Genomic DNA, 25616 nt, shown 5'->3' with positions numbered 1-25616 from the left:
ATTTCTGTTTGTAGGGCTGAAGACCTCTAGTGATTGTTGAGTCTTTTGAGCAAAGAAGCAGAAGAGAGTCTGAGGGCAAAAATAGGATTGATTCTTGATCCTGACCAGGGTTTGGCAAACCTCTTCTATAAAGGGCCAGAGAGTAAGTATTTATGCTTTGTGGGCCATATGACCTTGCTGGCAAACTCTCAGCTCAGCCCTTGTAATGTGAAAGTAGCCATACGTAATACATAAACAAATGAGTGGTGGGGTTGTATTCTAACAGAACTTTATTTACAAAAACAGGTGGGGGACAGGATTAGCCTCTGGGTCATAGTTTTGTTACTGAGGTCTTTGATGCCTTTTCTGGACTTGTCATTGACTTGTTTCTAGGTTCTTTGTCACAGAGGAAATAGAAGCCTGGGGCAATGGAAGCTAAATTTGTTGTTCCAGTGTAGGCACACCTCGGAGATACTGTCGGTTCCAGACCACTGCAATAAGGTGAATATCATAACAAAGTGAGTTAAATAAACTTTTTGCTTTCTTCGGGCATGTGAAGGTTATGATTACACTCTAGTCTATTAAGTGTGCAATAAATCTCCTTATCTAAAAAAACAATATATATACCTTAATAAATACTTAATGGCTAAAAAAGGCTAAACATGAGATTTCCAGAGAGTTGTCCTCTTTTAGTAGAAGGTCTTGCCTCAGTGTTCATGGCTGCGGCAATTTCTTAAAATAAGACAATAAAGTTTGCCATATTGATGGACTATTTCTTTCACAAATGATTTCTCTGTAGCATGTGATGTTGTTTGATAGCATTTTACTCACAGCAGAGCTTCTGTCAGAATGGGAGTCAATTCTTTCAAATTCTGCTGTTGTTTTATCAATGAAGTTTATGGGATAATCTGAATCCTTTGTTGACATTTCCACAGTCTTGCCAGCATCTTCACTGGGAGTAGATCCCATCTCAAGAAATCATGTTCTTTGAACTCCACATCCTTTGAAGTTTTATCATGAGATTATGGTGACTCAGTTCCATCTTCAGTCTCCACTTGATATTTCCATCACATCTGCAGTGATTTTTCTCCACTGAGGTCTGGAACCCCTCAAAGTCCTCCCTAAGGTCTGGAATAACTTTTTCTAAACTCCTGTGAATACTGATGTGTTGGCTTCTTCCCATGAGTGACATATGCTCTGAATGGCATATACTATGTTAGATTCTTTCCAGAAGGCTTTGCATTTACTGTGCCTGCATCCATCAGAGGAATCACTTATCTAGGACAGCTATAGCCTCATAAAATGTATTTTTTCAATAATAAGACTTGAAAGTCAAAATTGGAGTCAACCCTTTCAAACCCTCCTGCTGCTTTATCAGCTGTGTGTGAGAGTCTAAATTTGTGTTACTATATATGAGAACAACATTAATCTCACTGTCCATCTACATCAGAACTTTTGGGAGATAGGGTACACTGTCAATGAGCAATAATACTTTTAAAGGAATCTTTTTTTCTGAACAGTAGGTCTCAAGTGGGCTAAAAACACTCAGTAAACCACGTTGTAAACAGAGAGTGTGCTGTCACCCAGGCTTTGTTGTCCCATTTGTAGAGCACAGGTGAGTATATATAGCATATTTCTTAAGGGCCCTAGGATTTTCAGAATGGTAAATGAGCTCTGGATTCAACTTAGTCACCCTCTGCATTTGCTCCTAACCAGAAAGTCAGCCTGTCCTTTGACGCTTTGATGCCAGGTATTGACTTCTCCTCTCTAGCTATAAAACTCCTTGATGGCATCTTTTTCCAAAGAAGGTTGTTTCTTCTACATTGAAAATATGATGCTTGGTGTAGGCACCTTCATGAATTATCATGCCTGGATCTTCTGGATAATTTGCTGTCGCTTCTATATCAGCACTGGCTGCTTCAGATGTACTTTCGTGTTCTGCAGCTGGCTTCCTTAAACCTCCTGAACCAACCTGTCCTAGCTTTAATCAATCTTTTCTTCTGCACCTTCCTCATCTCTCTCACCCTTGACAACATTCAAGAGAGTTAGAGCCTTGCTCTGGATTATACTTTGGCTTAAGGGGATGTTGGGCCTGGTTTCATTTTTCTCTCCGGACCACTCATGTGTTTGCTGGAGTAGCACTTTTAATTCCCTTCAAGTACTTTTCCTTCAACATTCACACCCTGGCAAACTGTTCTGTGTAAGAGGCCTACCTTTCAGCCTACCTTGCTTTTTGCACAGCTTCCTTGCTGTGCTTAATCATTTCTACTTTATGACTGAAAGTGAGAGATGTGGGACTCTTCCTTTTGTATGAACACTTTGAAGCCATTGGAGGGTTATTGCCTGGCCTAATTTCAACATTGTTGTGTCCAGGGAATATGGAGGCCAGAAGAGAAGCAGAGAGATGGGGAAAGGCTGGCAGGCAAACACACACACACATCATATAATCCTTAAGCTCACCATCTTACATGGGCACAGTTTGTGGCACCCCAAAACAATTATGATAGTAATGCCAAAGATCATTCAACACAAATCATCATAACATATGATAAAGCTTGGAGATGGTAAACATGACACAGAGATGTGAAACGAGCAAATGTGTTGGAAAAAAGGCACTGGTAGACTTGGTCAATGTGGGGCTAAAACAAACCTTCAAATTTTTTTAAAGGCAGTATCTGGGAAGTGCGATAAAATGAGACATGCCTATACTCTAGTTTTCCTACTTTTTTGGAGAAAAATTTGAGCCAAATAGCTCCTTATTTTCAGCCTTATCTCCATGCTACTCATTCCTCTGATGTGGTATGGAGCACTTTGCAGAGAAGGCACGGATGCAGAGTGTTCTGAGAACGGAGAAACTGGTTTTGAAAACACATGGTTAAGCAGTTTCTATGATACAGAACTTCTCAGAATCCTACAATGGTTGGGAACTGTAAAGCTCTAAGAAGGGGATAGATGATTATTTTCACTGTAAATAGTGTTAGAAAAGTATTTCACTGTAATTACTGAAAAAATTTTTTGGTTCAGCCTATACTCTTCTTTATGAACATATCAAAACATGGGTGGTTTGGAAGTGTGGATCCATTAGGAGGAACCACATTGCCCCAAACTATAAATAGTTCTTGAAAGACAAAAGTCAGGAGGGATCCAAAGGAAAATCTGGTCTGAACTAATACTTTCTCCTCCTCAACAGCTAAATTTTGGGCTGTTCCTACTGCTTTGGCTTCAAGTCCTCTACAGAAAAAGAACATTGAATATGAAGGTATGTTAACTTTATGTTGTGTTGCTAAAACAGGAGAGAAAACCTGAGGCAAACAAGATGGACCAACCTCCATCAGAGAAGAGAAGGTTAAGAACATTCATTAGAAACATCTAATGTACAGAGCAAGAGACAACTTAAGATTCACCCAATTTGATGTTTTCTTCATGTTCTAAATATTTGTCATCCATGTTCCTATTGTGTATGGCTTTCTTGACACTAAACTGAACCTCTCAACATAGAGGTTCTTAAATCATGAACTCATGGAAGCCTGGTGTTGTACAGTTACTGGACTGCTCATGAGGCCCAGCAAGAGTCAACTCTATTGGTTGGTTCTTAGATTTCAGGGGTTGACAAACTTCCCTTGTGAAGAGTCAGCAGGTATTTTAGGGTTTGTGGGCTATAATGTCTCTGTCACAACCACTCAACTCTGCCACTGTACTGTGAAAGCAACAAGGACAATATATGCATGATCAGATGTGGCTGTGTTTCAGTAAAACTTCTTGTACTGAAATAAATGGAGGCTAGATTTGGCCCACCAGCCACAGTTTGCCAACCCCTGTTCTGTAGGAAAACTTGAAAATAGCTAATTATAGATAAGTCTACAATTTGTTATTCCTGGAAAGATGCTTGAGACCAGTTGATGCATGTATGAAAATACACAGCAGGAACATTACTTATTTCACTCCCCAGGGAAGGTATTAGTAACTGATGATGGAATTATTTCCCTATGGGCCAGCCCTCACAGTCTTTTTCAACAGTGTTCTAGGAATTCAGAGTTTATTTACCATCTTTGATACATTAAAATTTTTATATAGCATATGAATTTAAATTGCTTTGAAATATGCTATGTAAAGTTGAAATAAACTTTTCTAACACTGCATTTCAATACATGTGCTAGGATACCTATTTCATAGCCTTTGACAAAGAACACTTCCACATCTACCAGTAGCTGAACTTGGTTTGAGAAGCAGGCTCTTAAAATGCTTATTATTCGATGTCACAGCTCACTGTGTTCTAAAACTAGCTTTGTTCTTAAAGCCTTTCTCTAAAATGAAAGTGCTAATTGCTCCTGCCACCGAAGAGCCTAAATCCAGTTTTCTCTAATCCAGGCTTGCCAGCAGGCTACACCCCTGTCAACACCACCCACACTCAGGTTCTACTCGACACTGCCCTCTGTTTGGTATGGAGTTCGGAACACTAGATGTTCGTCTGTGTAGTTGGAAGATGATGTTCCAGTTGGCTCTAGCCCTGGGCTGAAGGTAAGTGCTGTGAAGTGGGGCCCTGAAGTCTGGAAGGATCTAGGGGACAGTAAGACTCCAAATATACAGGGCAGGTTATTTCAACCACAAACTATCTCAATTACATATGTTGTCTTCATTTCTGGCCCCCAAACCTTCTCATAGGACCTTGTGTTACTCACAGTTGGTCAAAGTCCTGGGGGGTCCTCAATCTTCTCTCTGTATTTCTTCTGAAAGGTTGGCTTCTTCTGTGGCCACAGTAGTAGCAGGACTTTGGCTCATATGTATCAAGGTGGAGTAGGTGGACTCCCTGCTGCTCCAGACCATGATTCCTTAGCTTTTCTGAAGAGCTCCCTGCTTTCCCTGAAGACTCCCTGCTGTCTACCTTGTTAGAGTCAGCAACAGTTCTGAGTCCCTCTGCCACATCCCTTGAGGCAATTGTAACACCCAGAGCCCCTGCCATCATTCTTCTGCTCTTTCAGTTACTTGGCCTCATCATTTTAAATGGTTTTTTTCCTTTACCTCCTTGGTCTTTATGAGACTTGCCATGACTGTTAAGTGTACCTGTTTAACAAGTACTACTCCATTGCTACCTCCTACCTTTTTAGTTCACTCCCTTTACTATCTTGATTCCATTAAGTCTTTAAATCCATTTTCCTGTCTACTTTTCTTCACCTAGTATTTCCCTCCTTACTACCTGAGGTTTAGTGGTCCATCCATCATTATAATCACACCCTTAGTATGTACCTTCAACAAATTTGACTTTATCTCTCCTTCCATCCTTGAGCAACTCTACAACACTTCTGTATTCAACTCAGTCTTAGATTTACAAACCTCCTGACTTTGATGGATGGATTATCCATCTTCTCATCTAAGACCAATTCTGCAGTGGACCTGTTCCATCTTGCTTCCCTCAAGCACTTAGCTGCTTGAATTATTCTTTCTCTACTGGCTTATTCCCATCAGCATAAAGTATGCTGTGATACACTTTCCTTATACCTATATCCCATTCCAGATACCACTCCATTTCTCTGTTGCCCTTCAAAGTAAAATTTCTTGCAAGAGTTATCTGTACTCATTGCACTCACATCTTCCATTTATAGTCTCTATTGAAATCCACGCAAATCAGACCTTCATTACTACCACTCACCTCCACTTATATCCATTGGCCTATTTTCTATCCATTCCTATTTGATTTAGCAACAGCATTTAGTAGTTGGTGTTTGCTTCTCCTTGAAATAGTCTCTTTGGCTCCCAGAACATTCCTCCTAGTTTGCCTTTTCTTAACCTGTAAATATCAGGTTCCCAGGGCACGGTCCTGACCTTTTCTTTCCTTTAAGCTAAGATATACCCAAACTCCAACTGAGCTGCCTACTTGCAGTTTCTGGATGTTTATTTGGCCCAAAATGTCCCAAACAAAATTCTCGATTTCCTCATCTGCATAAAATGGCACTGCCATTTTCCTAATTGGGCAGGATAAAAAAACCTCGTTTCCTCTTACATCACATATCCAATTTCTTGTCAACTGCTATTGATTTTACAAGATTTTGGCCACTTCCATTCGTCACAAGCTCATCTGAGCTACTCTCAGCCTTTGCCAGAATGTTGCAATAACTTCTTTACTGTTGTATTTGCTACTATGTCCCCCTATAGGCTCTCCTCCCTAGCATAGCCAGAATGTGCTGGTCAATGATGAAAATGTTCCGGAATGGGATAGTGGTGAGGGTTCCACAACTTTGTGAATACATTCACATAGACTTCGAAAGGATGGATATTATGGTATGTGAATTAAGTCTCAAGAAAAATAGGTAAGTTAAATCCCTGTCTAGAATTTTTGTACTTCTTTTAATCTAACCCAAAATATCTTTAAAAAGACCAGTTTATTCCTGCCTCTTGATCTTTGCTTCCATTGTGCTCTTACCTGAAATGAACTTCCTCAAATCCTTTCTACCTCAAAACCTGGTCTTCCTCTTCTAAGAAAAAGCCATTCTAAACACTGCACACTGCCTTCTCCTTTGTTCCCTTGGTCCATAAATCTACCAACCATTTAGCCAATGCTTAAGCCAAAAACCTGTGCACACTCTTCTTGATTGCTCTTCTCTTCATATTGAATCAGCAAGCGAAACTCACAGACTCTCCTCCTGCCTCTCCCTCTATCCACTTGCTGCCAATTCCAGAGCCCCAACTGTCATCATTTCCTCCAAAACCTTTTAATGGTTTTCCATTGTACTCAGCCTGAAGACAAAATAACCTAATGTTCTTTACCAGGGCCTAGATTTCTAGACTTCTTGATATCTTGAATACAGAACATGGGCAGAAGAACTTTCTGAACACACCAGCTATGAACATACTATCCTTCTAACGATATGACTTTTCTGGCTAGCTCCTGTCATTCAAGACTCAGCCTTAGGGTTTCTTTTTGCCAGACTGACCCTCCTTGTGTGTGCTCCCATGCACACAGTACCATCTCTTGCATCAACACCTACTCAGTTCCCTGTTCATCATCTGGCTTCCCCATCACACAGTCAGCTCAAAGAGAGCAGGATCATGTCTGTCTTGTTCACCTCTGTATCTGCAGTATCCATCCCACATCTAAATGGTCAGTAGATATGGGTTAAATTGAATCCAAGCTCCTCCTTCTGTACCCTTGTCTAAATCCTATAGCAATTGCAGGCTGGACCATTTTATGGAATTTATGATGATGTACTGTCTTTTACTCTTGTGTACTGTAAGCCTTTGTAGGCAGAAGCTGACTTGGAGGTCCACAAAGGAAGTGCCTTATGGAACTATGGGTGGGTGGTGGTCCGTACCTGGTAAGTTTCAATGGGGCGGTTTTCCATGTTGAGATCCCAGACTTTAACGGTCAGATAGTCTCTGGTCATGATATACCTCCCACTGTGGCTGAACTTCACATCCGAAATCGAAGAGATAATTTCAGAGAAAAACGACCTGTTGCTTGGATCTTCGGGCTCTTCAAAAACTGCACAGAAGAAGCAAAACAAGACAAAATGAGCACATCCTTTTCAACTAACTCTACCATGTATGGACCAGCTAGAAAGACAACAGTCTAACTTGGAGTAGAATCTTCAGAATGTGAGTAAGGTACTAATAGAGAACCGTCATCTCCCTGGAAGCAGAAAGTGATTACTGGTTTCTGTATTTTCCTTCTCACGGAAGGACTCACATGGGCCTGTACATTGATGGATCTAGCTCTGAGCATTTCCAAGCTCCAGGTCTATGGATCTACCTCTGTTACACAATTCCCCTGGTCTTTGTGGGTCACCTCTCATATCAAAACTTGGCGTCATCTGAGATGCCTAAAAATGTGTTTATGGGTTTTTTTTTTTAGATATAAAATTACATAGTGTACAATTTCCTCATTTGAAGTTTATAGTTCATTGTTTTTGTCCGTATAATCACATACTTGTATAAGCATTGCAACAATCTAAATTTCAAACTTTTCATCAACTAACCCTCAAAAATTCCATACCCATTTGCAGTTACTTCTGCTTCCCTCCTCCTGCAGCCCTAGGAAATGACTCATCTGTTTTATGGTTGTATGAAATTACCTAATCTGGAAATTTCCCATAAATGGAATTATACAATGTAGGGTTTTCCTGTGACTACTTTCTCCTTTAGTAAACTGTTTGCAAGGTTCATCCATGCTCTAGTGGATATCAGCACTTCATTCCTTTTGATGGGTGAATAATAACTCAGTGTATGGATATTCCAGATTTGGTTTATCCATTTATCAGTTGATAAACACTTGGGTGTCTACTTTTTGGCTATTACACATAATGCTGCTATGAACATTCATGCATAAGCTTTTGTGTGGACATTTATTTTCCTATCTCTTCGGTCATGGTTTTTAATAGTGTTGCTTTGCTGAGCCTCAGTCTTGTCTTTTGTGTATATTGTCCCTTTGCTCTGCTATCCAGGCACTTCTTACTCAGTAGCTTCAGCTGATTTCCACTTACACGAATAAAGGCACAGCCCCTCAGTTGGACAACAGAGCCCATCAAAAATTGTTGTAACATGTCGATCTTGATTTTGAACTTCTCTGGTTCAAATGGAATATATAGAACATAGCTTAGGTATATTTTGAGTGTTCCCATTTCTAGGCCTGATTGTTCTGTCTTCACAGACTGAAATCCCTCTGGGCTCTTACGCCTCATCCTTCGCATACCATCTTTGCCTTAAATGATTTTTTTCACGGAAGCCCCCCACATTTGGTCTGGCCCACTTACTTAACAAGACCTCTGCTGCTCTCACATTGCTATTTAACACTTTGCATGTTTGTCTTACTGCAATTGCAGTGCGAGCTTCTTTTTGGTTTTTCTTTGTACTTAAAGACTTGGGCACAAATGTTCAATAAACATGTGTTGCTTGATTAGAACCAAAGTTAGATAAATGAATGAATTCTTTGCCATCTGTGTGCTCAGCATGTATGATGCACAGTTACAGACATTTGCCCATACTTATTTTTAACCTAAAATAATGGCAACTGAGTATGGTTTCACTTAAGTGTTTGTATCACAATCTTAGGCTGAACCAAACACCAGCCTGCAGGTTACTTCGCTAACATATCCTCCAGAGACTTCTCCTTCCTGCTCTACACAGAGTCAGTATCCAATTGTATGTAGAAAACCCACGACTACAATGAGTTCTCTTTCAAACCTTGTTGGAACAGCCAAACCAAAATCGTAATTTTCACCTAACCATGTAAGAGAACAACAAAAAAACCCTCATCAATCAGAACTGAACTTGAGAATTAAGCCAGTGAAACGGAAAAACCTCTCGGATTTTGATCAAGCATTAATGAAGGCCCCTGGCCTTGAAAACTAGATTTTCACATTAGTTTCCCTTCAAGGGAATCTCATTAGGACTGGGCACTTAGAAACGTCAGGCAAGCTCCATGCCAACATCTCAATAGACAAGCAGGAGCCCCGAGGCTTGGTCATCTCCACCTGATGCACCTGCAGTCAATGGGAAGGGATAAGCGGACCTACTCTGGAGTCCATCAATTTCTGCCTCTGTCACTTACCAGCTGTTCACATTTTATTTACTACGCCGAGATTCAGTTTTCCCAGCTGCAGAAGGGGGATGCATATTGCTCGGAACATATGATTGACACATTGTAGGTTCTCAATAAATGTCAGGAGCTATTTTTATCCTCATTAGCATGCCCTGCTTCTCCATCAGCCAATCATATTTTATTTGAGACTGAGACTCTGGGACTGAGGACTACAGAACTTGTGGGCTATTTAAATGGCATAAAGAATGTTTACAAGGTTATACCTAGCAATCTGTTCTCCACACATGTGGCCTACTGGGATGCCACTGTAGCAACCTTGTAAGGCCCGAAAATGACAGCCCCAGAAGATGGAGGTGAGATGAAAGACGACAATTCTTTCATCAGCCCACTACCCATTCTTATGTACGACACAGAGGGCAGGCTATAGGTAATGTAATGGCCAGCATAGCACTTGGCACCTTATACCATGTGTATGCATATCCAAATCTCAATTTTTTTTAATCTTTTTATTCATTTTTGAGATGGAGAGAGACAGAGCATGAGCAGGGGAGGGGCAGAGAGAGAGAGGAAGACACAGAATCCGAAGCAGGCTCCAGGCCCTGAGCTGTCAGCACAGAACATGACGGGGGGGCTTGAACTCACAGACTGTGAGATCATGACCTGAGCTGAAGTCCGATGCTTAACTGACTGAGCCACCCAGGTGCCCGCATATCCAAGTCTTAATACCAAGTTGATGACTTACTTTCATTCATTCAGCAGCAACACTGAATAGTACTGATAATTACTGCTGACAGGGAGCTTACTACGTTCCAGGCCCTGTGCTTTATATGCTTTATCTCATTTAATCCTCACACTAGTTCTCTGACATAGAAACAATAATTGTTTCTTTTACAGATGTGAACAACTAAGGCAGAGAGAGTTTGTATCACCAGGGGACAATACAGCTAGACTGAGGTACAGCTGCACTTTGCACTCAGATCTCGCTGACTTTCAAGTCCTTGTTCTTAACCATGAATCAATTCTGCCTAGTGTCATGTACAAGGCCTTATTTTAGTAGCTGTAAGAAGGTAATCAGGGTAGAATCTACATAGAATCACCGAATCACCAAGCAGAAAGGCTCTTTTCCCACTAATGATGACGCTAAATATTTTAAATTGTGTATTAACTAGAGGACAGTGAGTGGAGGGGCTCTTAATGATGCTTGGTCCTATTCTATCCTTTTTATAAAGCCAAAGTCCTCAAAAGAAAAAACTCATTCCCAATATTTATGAAACACAGTTTCTACACAACGGGCTCATGGGTTCAAGCCTTACACCATCATCCGCAAGCATAGGTTGGGGACCTCAGGACTTTGTATGACCCTGTGTAGATGTCTACACCACAAGAAGCCCAGACCTTCAGGCCAGCTCTAGCCCTTGCATTATTATTTTTTTAAAGTTTATTTTGAGAGATCAGCACAGGTGGGGGAGGAGCAGAGAGAGGGACAGAGAGGATCTCTGTGCTGACAGCAGTGAGCCTGAAGCAGGGCTCAAACTCAAGAACTGCAAAATCATGACCTGAGGTGAAGTCAGATGCTTAATCAACTGAGCCACCCAGGCACTCCTCACCCATGAATTCTAATGTCTGTAGCCTGTCAGCAGTGAGGCAACCCCTCCTCCCACTGCCCCATTCCTGCAGTTTATATGCATTGGCCTTTAATATATTTTGTGTCTCCTAATACGTAAGGTCTATGAGGGGAGGGAGTTTTGTCTGTTTTGTCCTGCCATATTCCTTGAAACCTAGGACATAATCAGTAAATACGTTAGATGAATGGATATTGACAACTCATTTTAAGTCTTACAGGAAAATTATACTTATTAATTCAACAGGTCCTGAAAGGAACCTATCAAAGCAATGCTTTATTCACCTCAAATTTGTTTCAATTCCTTGAAAAGTATGAAAAAATAAATTGCATAGGAAGTCATCTGTAATTCAAGGTTTTCACTAATTCACCCTGAACAATTACTTGTCAGCTACTTAAGTGTCTTTGATATGCAATGACACATGTGCAGAGTACTGAGTACATTACCTAGAACATACAAATAAAAACCATGTGTTGTTGGATGAACACAGGCCAGGCCCTGTACTACATACCAAGGACACAAGGAACAAGATAGATCCAGTCCTACTCTCATGGAACTCACAGGCCAGAGGAAGAAACACATATTAAACAATCACACAAATTTAGTTATAGACATGAATAAGTGAGATTTTACTGCATTATCAGAGGGAAAGAAAGGAGCTAGTGGAATACAAACGGAACATCACTGTGTGGTCCATGTAATTTACTAAACACATGATGCAAAAGGATCCAGTGCTTGAGTATTTCTCTTGGTAACCTCTGGCTTGGCATTAAACGTCCTGCTGACCTGGGGGCGCCTAGGTGCTCAGTCAGTTGAGCATCCAATTCTTTTTTTATTTTTTATTTTTTTTAATATAATTTATTGTCAAATTGGCTTACATACAACCCCAGCGCTCATCCCAACAAGTGCCCTCCTCAATGAGCATCCAATTCTTGATTTCAGCTCAGGTCATCATTTCAGGATCATGGGATCCAGCCCCGCTTCAGGCTCCAAGCTGAGAGTGGAACCTGCTTGCGATTCTATCCCCCCTCCCCCTAATCCTACTAGTGCTTTCTCTGTCTAAAAAAAAAAAAAAAAAATTCTGCTGACCTACATGGTTTCCAACTAGCTTCTAAAACACAAAGACATCAGGAGCAGGAAAGAAGAGACCTGTGATGGAGAGAAGAACTTTGCTCCCTTGGTGAGGAAACACTTTTGATGACAATCCTAATAGTCCAGACTGAGGCACTGGGCAAGTGTCAGATTTGCCAACAGGGAGCTAGTGTGTCAGAGACCCCAATGACAACTGCCAACAGTAATGACATCTATCATTTCTTGGTCCTCATGCTTTGCACACCTTATCCCATTTACTGCTCAAACTTTTCAGGGAGATATTCTCCCTATCCTTATTGATGAGATAGACCAGGATAGGCTGAGTAGCTTGCTCAGGATCACACAGCTAGAGAGCAGTAGATACAGGCTTTACTATTACACTGTCTCCACAATCAGGCCTTCCCTCATTCTGTCAATATCATTTCTCTCTAATGTTCTCTCTGATGGGCTCTCTAATGTTCCATATGCCCATGTGAGCTCCCACTTCTGTGCCTCGGCTCCTCCTTATTTCCTCAGGTACCCATCAAACCATCATGGGATGCTGGAAAGGACATCAGCCTGGGAGGGGAGGATACTGTTGGAATCCAGGCTGGACACAAATTAGCCGCTCCTAATACCTACTCTCTGTTACACTGGGTGCTTTGCATATATTAACCTACTTAGTATTCACAGGTGGTATTTCCCTTTTGGACAATCAGTCTGGTCAGTCAACTCAGGCATGGATCCTACTGTTGGTAGGAGGCAAGACAAGGATTTTCACTTGGTCTGTTCCCAGGCTATGCTTTTAACCTCTGATCTGCCTCTGATTTCAATGGCTGGACCACTCTCAGCTCTGTGGAACTATTTTCTTGTCTGTAATGTGAGTCAGGATTGTCTACCATGTGCCTCCCACCTCTCAGATGGTAAGATCTATGAATTCCAGTGATCTTGTCTTTTAATTTTCCTCTCCCAATTCCCAGTATTCTAGACTAGCCTTCTCAAGGTGACTTCAGCAGGGCACTCAGGAATATGTCAGGGATTCTAGATTCTAAGGTCAAAAGAGCCTGGGAAGCTCCTATTCAGTTTTGGGGGTTGACATTATAATTAGCCTATTAAAGGTGCTGAGAAGTCCTGCAGGCAGAGAAAAATGTATGATTCTTTAGGAATCCAGGTTTCTCAACTTTTTCACTATTGAATTTTGGACAGATAATTCTCTGTTGTTGGGGCACTGAGGGATGTTTAGCAACGTCCCTGGCCTCTGCCCACTAAGTCTCCAAGCCCTGGGTGGGACAACCAAAAAGTCTTCAGATGCTGTCAACTATGGCCTGGGCTGGCATGACTGCTCCTGGTTGAGAATCACTGCTTTGTCCTGCCTTTAGATCTTACTGGATCACACCGTCTCCCTCCCCACTGTTTTTTTTTTTTTTTTTTTCTTGAACAAATCCCTTGCAGTCCAGAGTTTTTCTAGTACAGAGTTCCTCTGGGGAACTGCAATGCTCTAGGCAAAAGCAACTGACACTTCTTTTGAGTTCTATAGGCTGCATGAGGTGTCCGGTGCAGAAAGAATTTTGTATTATAACATGTGCAGATATGAATATGTCTGCATGGGACGAAGAGTATTATTCTTCATGGTGCATAGCTCAGTGCTGTTCACCTGACAGAACTCAGATGACAGGGTAACCTAAGCCAGTATCAGAATCCTGGGGAAGAGGTGACATAACAAAACAGGGAAAGAATTAAGAAAACTGCTGAGTTCGGAGGAACCTAAAGCTAAGACCACCTATGTTACAACAGGGACAAAACCAAGCGGGAAGCATGTCACATGCCCGTGGTGGGCTCTGGGGACAAGAGAAGAGAGGCTGGAGGGAAACCAATTTGAAAAGGTGGTTCCTGCATGTGGCTCCATGCACTGGCCCTCACAGTAGACACTGCACAGGAGCTTACGGCCATGGTGTGGGGGCTGAGGCCACAGGTGGTTCCAGGCTTGGCAGGCCTAGAATAAAGTCCAGCTCTGTGACTTATAAGTCGTGAAGCCTTGGACAAGTGACCTGCCTTCTTCCAAGCTTCATACTCCTTAGCTGTCACATGGAGATGAGAGGAGTGGCTAGCTACCTTATAGGGTGGCTGTGGGACAGATGAGATGGATCTTTCCTGGAGCATTTAGTGTCATGCCTGGGCCCAGAATCACACGGAAGACGGCAGGGAACAAGCAGGTGGTGCTTAGGGCGGACGTGGTATTAAAGGAGTGTTTTTCCACTAGGGTCAGATTATAAGTGCTACCAGTTGTGAAATCGATTTCTAAGTCTTCTAACTGTACTGGAACCCAGGCACACAATAGCTTGTCTCTGGGTTATCACTTGGAACACACCTTCCTCGGTACAGGTGGCTGGGATTTGGTGCTAGACTTCACTGCGACCTGGGTGTGGATGATTCAGACAGAGGAGAGGGAGAATAAAGGAAACAAGGCAGGCAGACATGAAGGTCTGTTCATGACGAGAAGGGCACAGACTCAAAATCACGCACAGGGTTTTAAATTGCTCACTTCTGCTGACATTTCTTCTGTGGAGAAGTGCAGCTGGCATGCTTCTGTGTTTGGAGACATGGCTGACAATTTCCCCATAATGGGGACACAACTACAGAGTGAGGCAGATGGCAATTTTCCTTCAGAGATATGCAGGCAACAGTTTTGCCCCCGGAGAGAAAAGGCTTGGAAATTGAGATGCAAGGCAGTAATTTTTACTATACAGAAGACACATCCAATAATTTTTCCCAAAGAGAGAAACGGCCAATAATTTTCCCATGGAGGGTTGGAACTCCCATGGCCTGATAATGCTGGCCTTCATCCAGCTGAGGCCAGTGAGAGAAGTGTAAGATTTAACTAGTGGCTACTATACTATCTCGGGCCTAATGACCCAGTCCCCAGACATGGGCTGCATAATGGGAAATGGGATCATATTAAGACTCGGAGGAGTCTGAATTGGCAAAAAGTGATGCCCAGTTAGTTACCCTTAGCAATTTGCTGTTCTTAAAAAAATATTTCTGTGTGTATCACGTTTTCTCTAAATGTTTTTTTTTATTAAATCTTTTTAATATTTACTTGTTTCTGAGAGAGAGGGAGAGAGACAAGTGAGCAGGGGAGGGGGACAGAGAGAGGGAGACAGAATCCGAAGCAGGTTTCAGGCTCTGAGCTGTCAGCACAGAGCCCAATGCGGGGCTCAAACTTACGGACTGTGAGATCATGACCTGGGCCACATTCAGAAGCTTAACTTCCTGAGCCACCCAGACACCCCTAGCAATTTGCTTTTTATATAGGCCTTCATTCTACAAATAATTGTTCAACAGTGAACACTGTAGCAACACAAGGCACAGCATCATGGAGACTGAGCGATAAATCTAGAAGGAATTACATTGGTTCCTGACTTTTGCGTAACTTTTCAAAATACTTAAGCATGTATGATATTTCACAAAAAGATCTCCTAATAAATAATCATACAGAGTTAAGCAATAACTTGTCAAAATTGTTTTATCAACAACAAAATTGTTGTTTTGTCAAAAAAGTTGTTTTTTTTGTAGGGAGGAGAAATGAGACAGTCTGGTGGGATCTGATCTGGCTGGTGTGATCAGGGAAGGCTCAATAACAGCCTGAAGCTTGAGGGATCAGTAGGTACTAGGTATCTCAGAGGTCAACAAACCTCCCCTGTAAAGGGCTAGATAGCAGCTATTTCAGGCTTTCAGGGCCATTTGGTCACTGTGACAGCCACTATGGTGTGAAAGCACACACCGTATGTAAACAGATGACCGTGTATTCCCATAAAGCTCTCTTCATGGATACTGAAATTTCAATTTCATCTAATTTAAAAAAAAAATTATTTTGAGAGAGAGAGAGAGAGCACACGTGCACACACACACAAATGGGGGAGGGGCAGAGAGAGAGGGAGAGAGAATCCTAAGCAGGCTCTGGGCTGTTAGCACAGAGCCCGACATGAGGCTCGATCCCATGACTGTGGGATCATGACCTGAGCCATTAACAGGAGTCGGACACTTTAACCAGCAGAGCCACTCAGGCGCCCCTCATCGAATTTTCACAGGTCATAAAACAGTATGGTTCTTTTTCACTTGACCATTTAAAGATGCAAAATCCTCACTCTTCGCTAGAGTTGAACAAAATGGGGTGGGCCAGATTTGGCCTGGAGACCATAGCCTGCTGACCCTTGTAAGACACTGAGCGGATGGGTGGTGCTCCTAGGCTAGATAGGGGGATCAGCAGGAACAAGTGCATTTCAGGGGGATAGTGGGCTATGAGGACTCCTACTGGCAGAGAGACATCATGTGGAAAGCCTGCAGGATCAGATCATGGCTTAGTAAATGCAAATTGCTTTCTTCAGGTCTGTCTGCCAGGCTGGTAATGGAGAAGCAGATAGGCTTTGGAGTCAGACATATTTGGGCTAGAACCCATATAGGCCACACTGTCTTTTCTGATTTTCTGTAACTTTCTGAGACTCAGATTCCTTAAGATGCAGCTGCTGGGGCGCCTGGGTGGCTCAGTCGGTTAAATGTCAGGTTCTTGATTTTACCTCAGGTTGTGATCTCACGGTTCATGGGTTTGAGCCTTGCATCAAGCTCTGTGCTGTCAGCTGGGGGCCTACTTCAGATCCTCCGTCCACCTCCCCATCCCTTCCTCCTCACTCTCGCTCTCTCTCTTAAAAATAAGCATTAAAAAATAAAATGCAGATATTATTTTAAGAATCAAAAAGGAGAGAAGCTGGCAGGGCATCTACAGTAGTGCCTGGCACACGGCCAGAAGTCAACAAATACTAGCATCACACACTATTCAACCAATGTGCACTGAGTGCCAATAGGTATAAGGCACTTTGACAGGTGCACGGGTTAGGGGGCAAGAGAGATGAGGACCCTGTGCTCTTTGGTTCTTTCTTCAACAAGGAGGGGCTCCCTCCCTTATCATGCCTGAGAGCTTTTTATTAAAGAAAAAAAAGGTGCTTGTTGCTCTGTGGTAGGAAGAAAAGGCTCCCTGAGCCAAAGATGTCCACACCCTAATTCCTGGAAGCTGTGACTATCTTACAGGGCCAAAGGGAATTCAGGTGGATCATTACCTGACGTTAAGCTAGGGGAGAATATGCTAGATTATCTGGTTGCACCCTGTGTAACGACCAAGGGTCCTTATAAGGGAAAGAAAAGGCAGGAAAGTCCGTGTCAGAGGGATGCAATAGAACAAAGTCTCTGCCACCAACTCTGGCTCAGAAACTGGAGGAAAGGGGCCGGGAGCCACGGGATGGGGGCTGCCTCTAGAATCGGGAAGAGGCAAGAGAACAGATTCCCACCCCCCCTGCCCCGCCCCCAGCCTCCAGAACACAACACAGCCCTGCAGACACCTTGATGTTAGCTCAGTGAGACACATTTTGGACTTGTGACCTTCAGAACTATAAGTCTATATTGCTGGAGGTCACTACATTTACTACGTTTGTGGTAATTTGTTACGGGGGCAATAGGAAATTGACACTCCACTTTCCTCAAATTATCAACAGTGGAAGGGGACAGACTGTGCGTGCTCTCTTGCCCAACCCATCTCTGGGAAGCTGGTGTGATGTCCCTGGGCCTGGTGGCAGCTCTTTCTCTCTCCCTGTGGGTCCCTGAGATGCCCACTCCTTTTCAGCAGCTGCTCCTCCAGAGCTGGCCTAGCAAGCAAGCCAGCACGGGTGGTGATGGGTTTGCTGCTTTCAAGGAGCTGGTGAGCCGCCACGGCTCAGCCACCGTCTCCTCCCTGCGTTTCTGCCACTGCCCTGCTGCTGCTGTACCCACAGGCTGACACAGTCCAGGGAAACCAGAACACAGCAGCTGCCAAGATAGCAAGCCAGGTGGCCCAGACTCCATGAGGATTTAGCAGAACATGAGACTACATGTGGTCCCACTGAGTGCTGGATAGTTCTTCCCAAAGCAATGCCCCCTCACTGCAAGACACCTACAGTGACTCCCCACTGCCACTAGCCAGTAGTCCCGCCTCTTCTGCCTGGCATTCAGGGCCCCTCGTATCAAGCCTGAGATCGGCACTGTAATGTTACTGACCCTTTCTCTTCTGTTCAAATACTCCACAGTGGCCTCACTGGCCTACTCATCATTTGCACTGAAGTCAGAGAGCGCCTCCCTCCAGTGGCCAGGCACACAGTGATACAGATGAAGCATGTATGGGCTTACAACAAGAAGTGGCAGGGACTGTGGCAAACTATAGTGTCCATGACCTATAAAGAGGGCCGCTTCCACTCAGCTCCAGTCAATGGCTGCCATGTGGGAATGTGGGTCCAGCAGAGTCAGACCATCTCATTTGTAAAGTCCAGATTTTTCTGAAGAATCCAGATGTTTCAATGTTAGCAACGAATTAAAAAATTGGAGTGTGTGGTCAAACAAAATTCACATTTCAGCCACATGGGTTGTGGCTTGTGGTCTGTGGTTTACATGCTGTAATAACGATGACCAATGTTTATGGAACATTCAGCAGGTGCTAGCATTTGATGCAAGCTCACCCCTCTCTGACTTAGCGTGGACTGCTTCTGCAGAATAGAATAGATGGGAGGCTTATTAATAACACAAAGTGCTCATAGTTCCTTTTTTTTTTTTTTAAGGAGAGAGTGAGAGTGTGCGAGCGGGGGAGAGCGGTGGAGGGAAAGAGAAAGAGAATCTTAGAATCTTAAGCAGGCTTCACACTCAACCAGGAGTCTGATGCGGGGCTTGATCCCATGACCTGGGGATCATGACCTGAATCAAAATCAAGAGTCATATGCTCAACCCACTAACACCCAGATGTCCCCACGTGCTCACAGTTCTAGAGGCTGCAAATTTGAGAATAAGGTGCCACCCAGATCAGGCTCTGGTGAGGGCCCCCTTTTGGGTTGCAGCTAACCACGGTCTTGTTGTATCCATATGACAGAGAGGGTGACAGAGCTCTCTGGGGGCGGGCTCATTTATCAGGGCATGAAACCCTATGTGTGGGCTCTATCCTTGGGATGTAATTACCTGCTAAGGGCGCCACTTTCACATTGGGGGTTAGGATTTCAACATATGAATTCTGAAGGAATACATCCAGTCCAGAATACCACCTCTCGCTGCCCCTCCCGTGCTTCCTTTTCCACCTTCAGGGCTCACTGTCTCTTCCAAGAAACCTTCTTTGACCACTTCAGCCCACTATGTACTTTCCTTCCTCTTACTGGGTATTTTGGCCACCCTTTCTATTTTCCTGTTATTTAAAAAACATACATATTTGTTCAGGATTCACAAGGAGCTAAGCAGTCCTAGTGTGGGAGCAGGGGAGGAGGGGCAGGTCCCACAGAAGGGGAGCAGTACTGATGGCAGATGTGGTACCCGCCAGGCACTGTCCAGGGTGAGAATGGTCTGCATCTCCCAGCTGAGAAATCGGGGGCCAGAGAGACTGGGACCACGTGCTCCCTGAGTAAGGACAGCATCTTAGAGCCTCATTAGCTCTGGGGTTAGGCATTTATCATAAGGGGCCTCAGCTGGAATCTGTGATCTAAAGAGAGGGGAGATGAGAACCTGTGTTTGGCTGAGGGCGTACCTGCCAATCTAAAGGCTGAATTTGGGATAACATCCACAGACAAGTTTATTAATTGGGCCTGTTTGTCCTTCCTTTGTGAGGATTAATCACTTATTAGCCAAGTGGGGCTGGTGCCTTTCTGAGAACTGTCATTCTGGAAAGATGTCGATCGGAGATTTCTGAGCACATTCTCTCCAGCCCGCAGCAGTAAAAGGAGGCGGCTCCCATCCAGACAAGATGACAACTTGGCAGTGGATGTCTCGACAGGAGCCTAATGAAGAAATCTGCTAATAGCGAGGCCTGGCTTTTCAAGTGCTTATATTTGTTTTTTCCCCTCCAGTATAACCTCTCCGGGTTATACTGGGTGAATGGCAAAGGCACCGGCGGGTCCTTATGCCTCCCACTGTGGAAGTACAGGTCCTCTAGCCACTGGGCTCCCGGAACAAAATGGCTGTTTCCGCAGGCCCCTGGGCCCACTCCATACATGACAGGTTAGAGACTTCTTATCTCCCTGATTCTCTCTCCCTCTCTCTTTCTCTTTCAAAATTTGTTCCCAGCAGGAGTCTTGGTGCAGCTGCTCTGAGAGAAGCTTGTGCTCCCCGGGGAGCCTCCGCCCAAGTGGAAGGGACTGTGAATGTGTGGTGTGTGGTCGTTATTAGGGGTGACTGCTGGGCAGCTGGTTGTCATGGCACCACAGACGCCAGGGCTGCATTCCCAAGATGTCACCATTTTCCAGGCTGGATACATAATCACTGCAATAAGAGGCATCAACACGGAGAGGGAGAGAGGGGCGGCTCCCTGCTGACAGTAATCTCCTTGCAGAGCAAGGAGAGGGGTTCACGGCTGAGCAGGGCAGTCCAGCCGGACATGGGCCAAGCAACACATGGAGAGAAACCTGGAAGCAGGCTGGTTATTGCTTCATGGTGTTCTCACAGCTCCAGTGCCACGCCTGTGTTCCCAGCACCGCTTTCTACACAAAAACAATGTTCCCAACCCGCTGACAGTTGGACCCGTGTCTTGAATGTTCCTGGAGCATGCATATATGGTGTACTAACAGCTGCTGTGTTGGAGTACATCTGCCAGGCCCTGTGCTAAACTCTACATAAGTAGATAGTCCATTCCATTCTCATGACATTTCTGTTTTCCAGAAGAAGAAATGAGGCTCTGACCATTGTCTGCCGCCACACAGAGGCACAGCTAGACTATAAACCCAGCCTCACCTCTCTGGGCCACTATTGGTCCAGACTACTACTGTTCTCTGGTCCCATGATGAGAAAGGGCAACCCTTCAATCTGCAGACGATGGACAGCAGAGCACAGGGTCCGTTAAAATGACTCAGAACGGTCTAACCAATCACTGTGTGCTCTCACCAATCACAGAGCATTAACCAGAGTGGAGCTGTCTCTTTATAGACCTAACGCAGAACGCTAGGGGTAATGTGGAGAAGAGTCACCAGATTTGCTGAGCACATCTTTACCTGCCAGCCACCCTGCTCTCCTATTCCTCGCACATACTATCACCACATGGGCTCCCCCTCCCCTCCAAGGAGCCTCCAGGACCTCGAAGCCTCTGTGCTCTGATGCAAAGAGAGAACACGTTTTGCTATCACTGTAGAAAATAAAGGCTGTGACCCTCAGCAAGCACTTTTGCTTAATGACTTGGACATGGGGAATGAGGGACACTCTGTATCCTGTTCTCATTTTGAATTTGGCCAAAACCTAAGTGATGTCTTCACGGTTACTCACGCTCTTCCCTGCAGGGCACTCTAGGCGCCCGCTCAGTAGGTGCGCAGGAAGCATGGTAGCCTGGTAAGGTTCATTTCCTAAAAGCCAGACCTTGCCAGTGGAATGCCCGAGCCCTTCCCTGCTGTTCCAGGACCCGGCTTACCGAGCCACCACCCCCTCTGGCCTGGTGAGGCAACGGTGGGAAGTATTTCTAGGCATCCTTTCTCAACAACTTCAGCCACAGGCTGCAGACCTGGTTTGAATCTAGGTTTTACCTATGACTAGACCTTTGACTTTGCATAAATTATTTGCTGTTTTTGAGTCTCTATTTTCTCAACTATAAGTCTCAGCTCATGGATTGTTGGGATAAGAACAAAATACTAATAAATACTGAGTGCTTTCTGTGGGCCAGGCTTTATCTCACTACACCCTCATCACAGTCATATAATGCAGGCTCCAGTATTGTCCCCATTTGTGGAGGGAGACACCGAGGCTTACAGAGGTAAAGTGCCAGAAGTTAGGTGCACATTATCCACACCAGGTTTGACTGACCCTAGAGCCAACGCTGTTGATCACTGTAGTTGACATCCTCTCTCTATCCTCATTAAAATTTTTTTTAGCGTTTATTTATTTTTGAGATAGAGAGAGACAGAGCATGAATGGGGGAGGGTCAGAGAGAGGGAGACACAGAATCCGAAACAGGCTCCAGGCCCTGAGCTGTCAGCACAGAGCCCGACGCGGGGCTCGAACTCACGGACCGCGAGATCATGACCTGAGCTGAAGTTGGCCGCCCAACCGACTGAGCCACCCAGGCGCCCCTCTCTATCCTCATTAAAGCCCGGTTTCCAAACCACAAGAGTCTCACCAATACCTATAACTAGTCTTTATGGTTTACCTTCAGGAACTTCAACAGAGCTGGGAACCCAATGTCAGAAAGCTTTTGGGTGGCCACTCTGGTCTACTGCTTCCTCTTCTACTCCCTGTCCCCTCTTCTCCGTCCCACTGACACCTTGCCCCCCCATCTCCTTCTGGACGGCTGATGCAGAAGCAATCACTTCTTTCCCTGAACTTTGAGAACAGAGCTCTTAAGGTCTGATCAGGACACAAAAGTCAGAACATCACAAGACATTACTATCACCCTTAAAGCTGCTTATTATATATACCTTGGTATTAAATAATACATGATTTTGTACTACAGTCTGTTATTCAGACCACAAATGTTGCAGGAAAACTTCTAGGAGGAAAGCATAAAACCGAGAGAATTCTGAGTTTTAGCTCTTGATTTTCTAACACCCTGATGCCTTCATTTATGTACTTGGCTTCAGAAGCACAGCACTAGTGTCCTGTGACACACACTACATTCTAGCCGTCTTTTACAAACAGGTCTCCTATTATTCATCCATCCATCCATCCATCCATCCATTCATTCATTCATTCACTCATTCATTCATTCACTCATTCATTCATTCACTGAACATGATTTACTATGCAGGATATGTCAGGTGCTGTTCAAGGAATGCTTCTGCTACTTAATGACTTCCTTAGGTGCAAGCAATCATGTGCTGTATTAACACACATTTGTATTTCAGTGGCTCTACAACGACATGAATAAGAAGAATCTCAGTAAGCAGGGACTGAAAACTGCTATGATTTAGAACTTTGGGGGAACACCCAGGATACAATGAGGATGGCATCTGGCGTTGCAGTTCATTTTGACAATGTAACATGATATTCAGCATAAATACTACGTAGTCAGTGTTTTCTCCCTTGGACACTGGAAATCTAAATTTCACATTAAATTTTAAATGAACTCTATGTTAGAAACATTCCATAGTTTCACATCCTCTTGTCTGAGATAAGTACACGGAGCCAGAAACCGCAACTTACACGTCTGTCTTTCTCACTGTGCTTGGCACAATACCTTACTTACATTTATTGACTGGTTCCTTGCTTTGTGTGAGTCTCACCATCTTTTTTTCTTAAGCTGGGTGATCCCATTTTCTGATATGTAAACTCTTCAATGACAATTTCATTACATTATGGGGATTTTGAAATGATACCAAAATTTCAGGATGAATTAGTCGGCCCCAGGATTAAGGATGCCCATCCATAAGAAAAATCCTATTTAAATTCTTATGTTCAGGTTAAAGATGTAAGAAAAGATATAAGCAAGTATCATTACAAGCTTTGTGGGGGTGAGGTTTCCCCTGACCTCTGGATGCCTCTGGGCTGTGCTTGAGGACCATGGGAGGCCAGCAGGTGCTTTGAGTAATTCTGCAGATAAAGGGACTCGCGCTGATGGGGCTGGATGCTGCGTGAGTGGACAGCAGATCTCACAACTCAGTTATTGATGCCACCTACTGAGCTGTCAAAATAGAATTATGTGAACTGCACAGGGGGCTCGAATTAGCCGATATACTTAAACGTGGGTCAATTACACACGCGAGAGATTCCCCATTCCCTTCTCTATCCTTCAGTGCTGGGCAAGTACTACTGAAGGTGGCTGTATTCATTATAGGAAGAAATAAACCCATGATAAAGCCATGATCTTTGATGGTGTATTAGCCTTAACTTTTCTGGGTTCTCATTTCCTCAAGCTGCAAAAAGGAAGAAAGAGTCTGAACTCACAGGGTTGTGTGAGGATCAATAAGGTAACAAATAGAAAGGGCTCTGTAAATGGTGAAGTGCTAAACAGCAGAAGGTAGCAATATAATCATTTATGCTTTTTTTTTTTTCTTACAGGAATCTGTGAGTCCACGGAATATGTGAGTTTCTTCCCGAAACTGTCTTTCAACTAGTCTATGTCAGCTCATTCACTGCTCTCCACCGGGCATCTGCTTAGACCAAAAAGCTGGGCATCATCAGCATTCTTCCCTTTACCTCACCTTCCAGACCTAGATTTCAAACAAGTCCTGTTAACTCTACACTCAAAGCACAGCCCGCATCAGGCCAGTCTTCATGTAAGCCACTACTATCTCTTGCCTGGACCGTTTGCTGCCTTTCTAATTCTTCTCCCATCATCTACTCTTCCTCCTCATGTTTCATTTGCATAGAGTGATATATTTACAAGTCCACGCATGACACTCCTTTGCACAAGCCCTCTTAGATTTCTCCCTCCTACATACATAAAAGCCAAATGCCTTACCTTTGCCCTACAGGGCTACCAAGTTGCCTGACTCCTGAGCCCTGTGCATGGAATACACTGGGAGTGAGGCCTGGGGTTGTGTGGGGGTGACTCCTGAGTCCAAGTGATCCCCCAAGGACCTCTAGTGACTTCTCACTATAGTCCTCAGTGACCTGGGCTACCAGCCAGCTCCTTCTAGTTCCCCGCATGCTGCTCCCTTACACCAAAGACAGACAAGCCAAAAGCAGCCAGAGCCACCTAGGACATCATGACCAGCCTTTCCTGTTCTGTGTCTCTGGGGCTGCAGCCCTGTGCCTGAGCCAGTTTTGGCTTCACTGCCTTCTTATCCAAGACCCCTAGGTGGGGAGAGGGCAGGGTCTGGGAAGGTGTCAACTACTAATGAATAACACTCTCCTCCAAAATTAATAAGCCTTCCAGTTCTTAGGAAAATCCACTCAACTGGGGTCTCCAGGATGACTAATTGACAGAACTGGTTAAATTAATCAAAAATGGAAATGAGGATGAGGGAAGGGGGAAGGGATTCTATTTTTACTCTGTGGCTTGCTTGGGTCTTGCTTGCTCTGTTGCTAATAGCTGCTAAGCTTGAATGGGGTAGATGCTGGATTGGGTAGGGGGAGGGCTGGTTTTAGTGAATTCTACTCCTTGCAGCAAGTCTCTGGCTTTTCGCCAGAAGGGGGTGGTGTCTGTGTGTTTGTAATCCTGTCATCAGGCAAAAGCATTTTAATAAAGGGCCTGGTATTTTTCAACTTAACCCTCCCTAGAATAAATACTGTTAATTATGTCCCCAATCAACACTGATCCCTTTTGGAAGCTGTGTCAAACCTCAGAGAATTTAAGATTCACTGCAGATACAATCTTAGCTGATGTCTTTAGGCACGTTCCATCAGAGACCAGGAGAATGAACCTTAGCTTTATTAAGGGATCTAGTGGTCTAGAGAAGCAGGACTTGGCAATTAAGTTTGTCGATGAGGGTGAATAATGA

General features: G+C 44.1%; 1 protein-coding gene across 13 annotated transcripts in view; it reads right to left on the bottom strand.

Annotated features, from left to right (window-relative positions):
* PPP2R2B (protein phosphatase 2 regulatory subunit Bbeta) overlaps window positions 1–25616 on the bottom strand; it is a 509802-nt gene that overhangs the window by 4629 nt on the left and 479557 nt on the right. For all 13 annotated transcript variants that reach the window (XM_058732601.1, XM_058732604.1, XM_058732596.1 and 10 more), the window contains one exon: window positions 7287–7456. In XM_058732601.1, the coding sequence (XP_058588584.1) occupies window positions 7287–7456 (170 nt within the window). The remainder of the gene's footprint in view (window positions 1–7286; window positions 7457–25616) is intronic.

This window comes from Neofelis nebulosa, chromosome 1, assembly GCF_028018385.1.
Source record: "Neofelis nebulosa isolate mNeoNeb1 chromosome 1, mNeoNeb1.pri, whole genome shotgun sequence".
Lineage (NCBI taxonomy): Eukaryota > Metazoa > Chordata > Mammalia > Carnivora > Felidae > Neofelis > Neofelis nebulosa.
The sequence above is the reverse complement of the archived record's forward strand: the minus strand, read 5'-3'. Positions and strand labels throughout refer to the sequence as shown.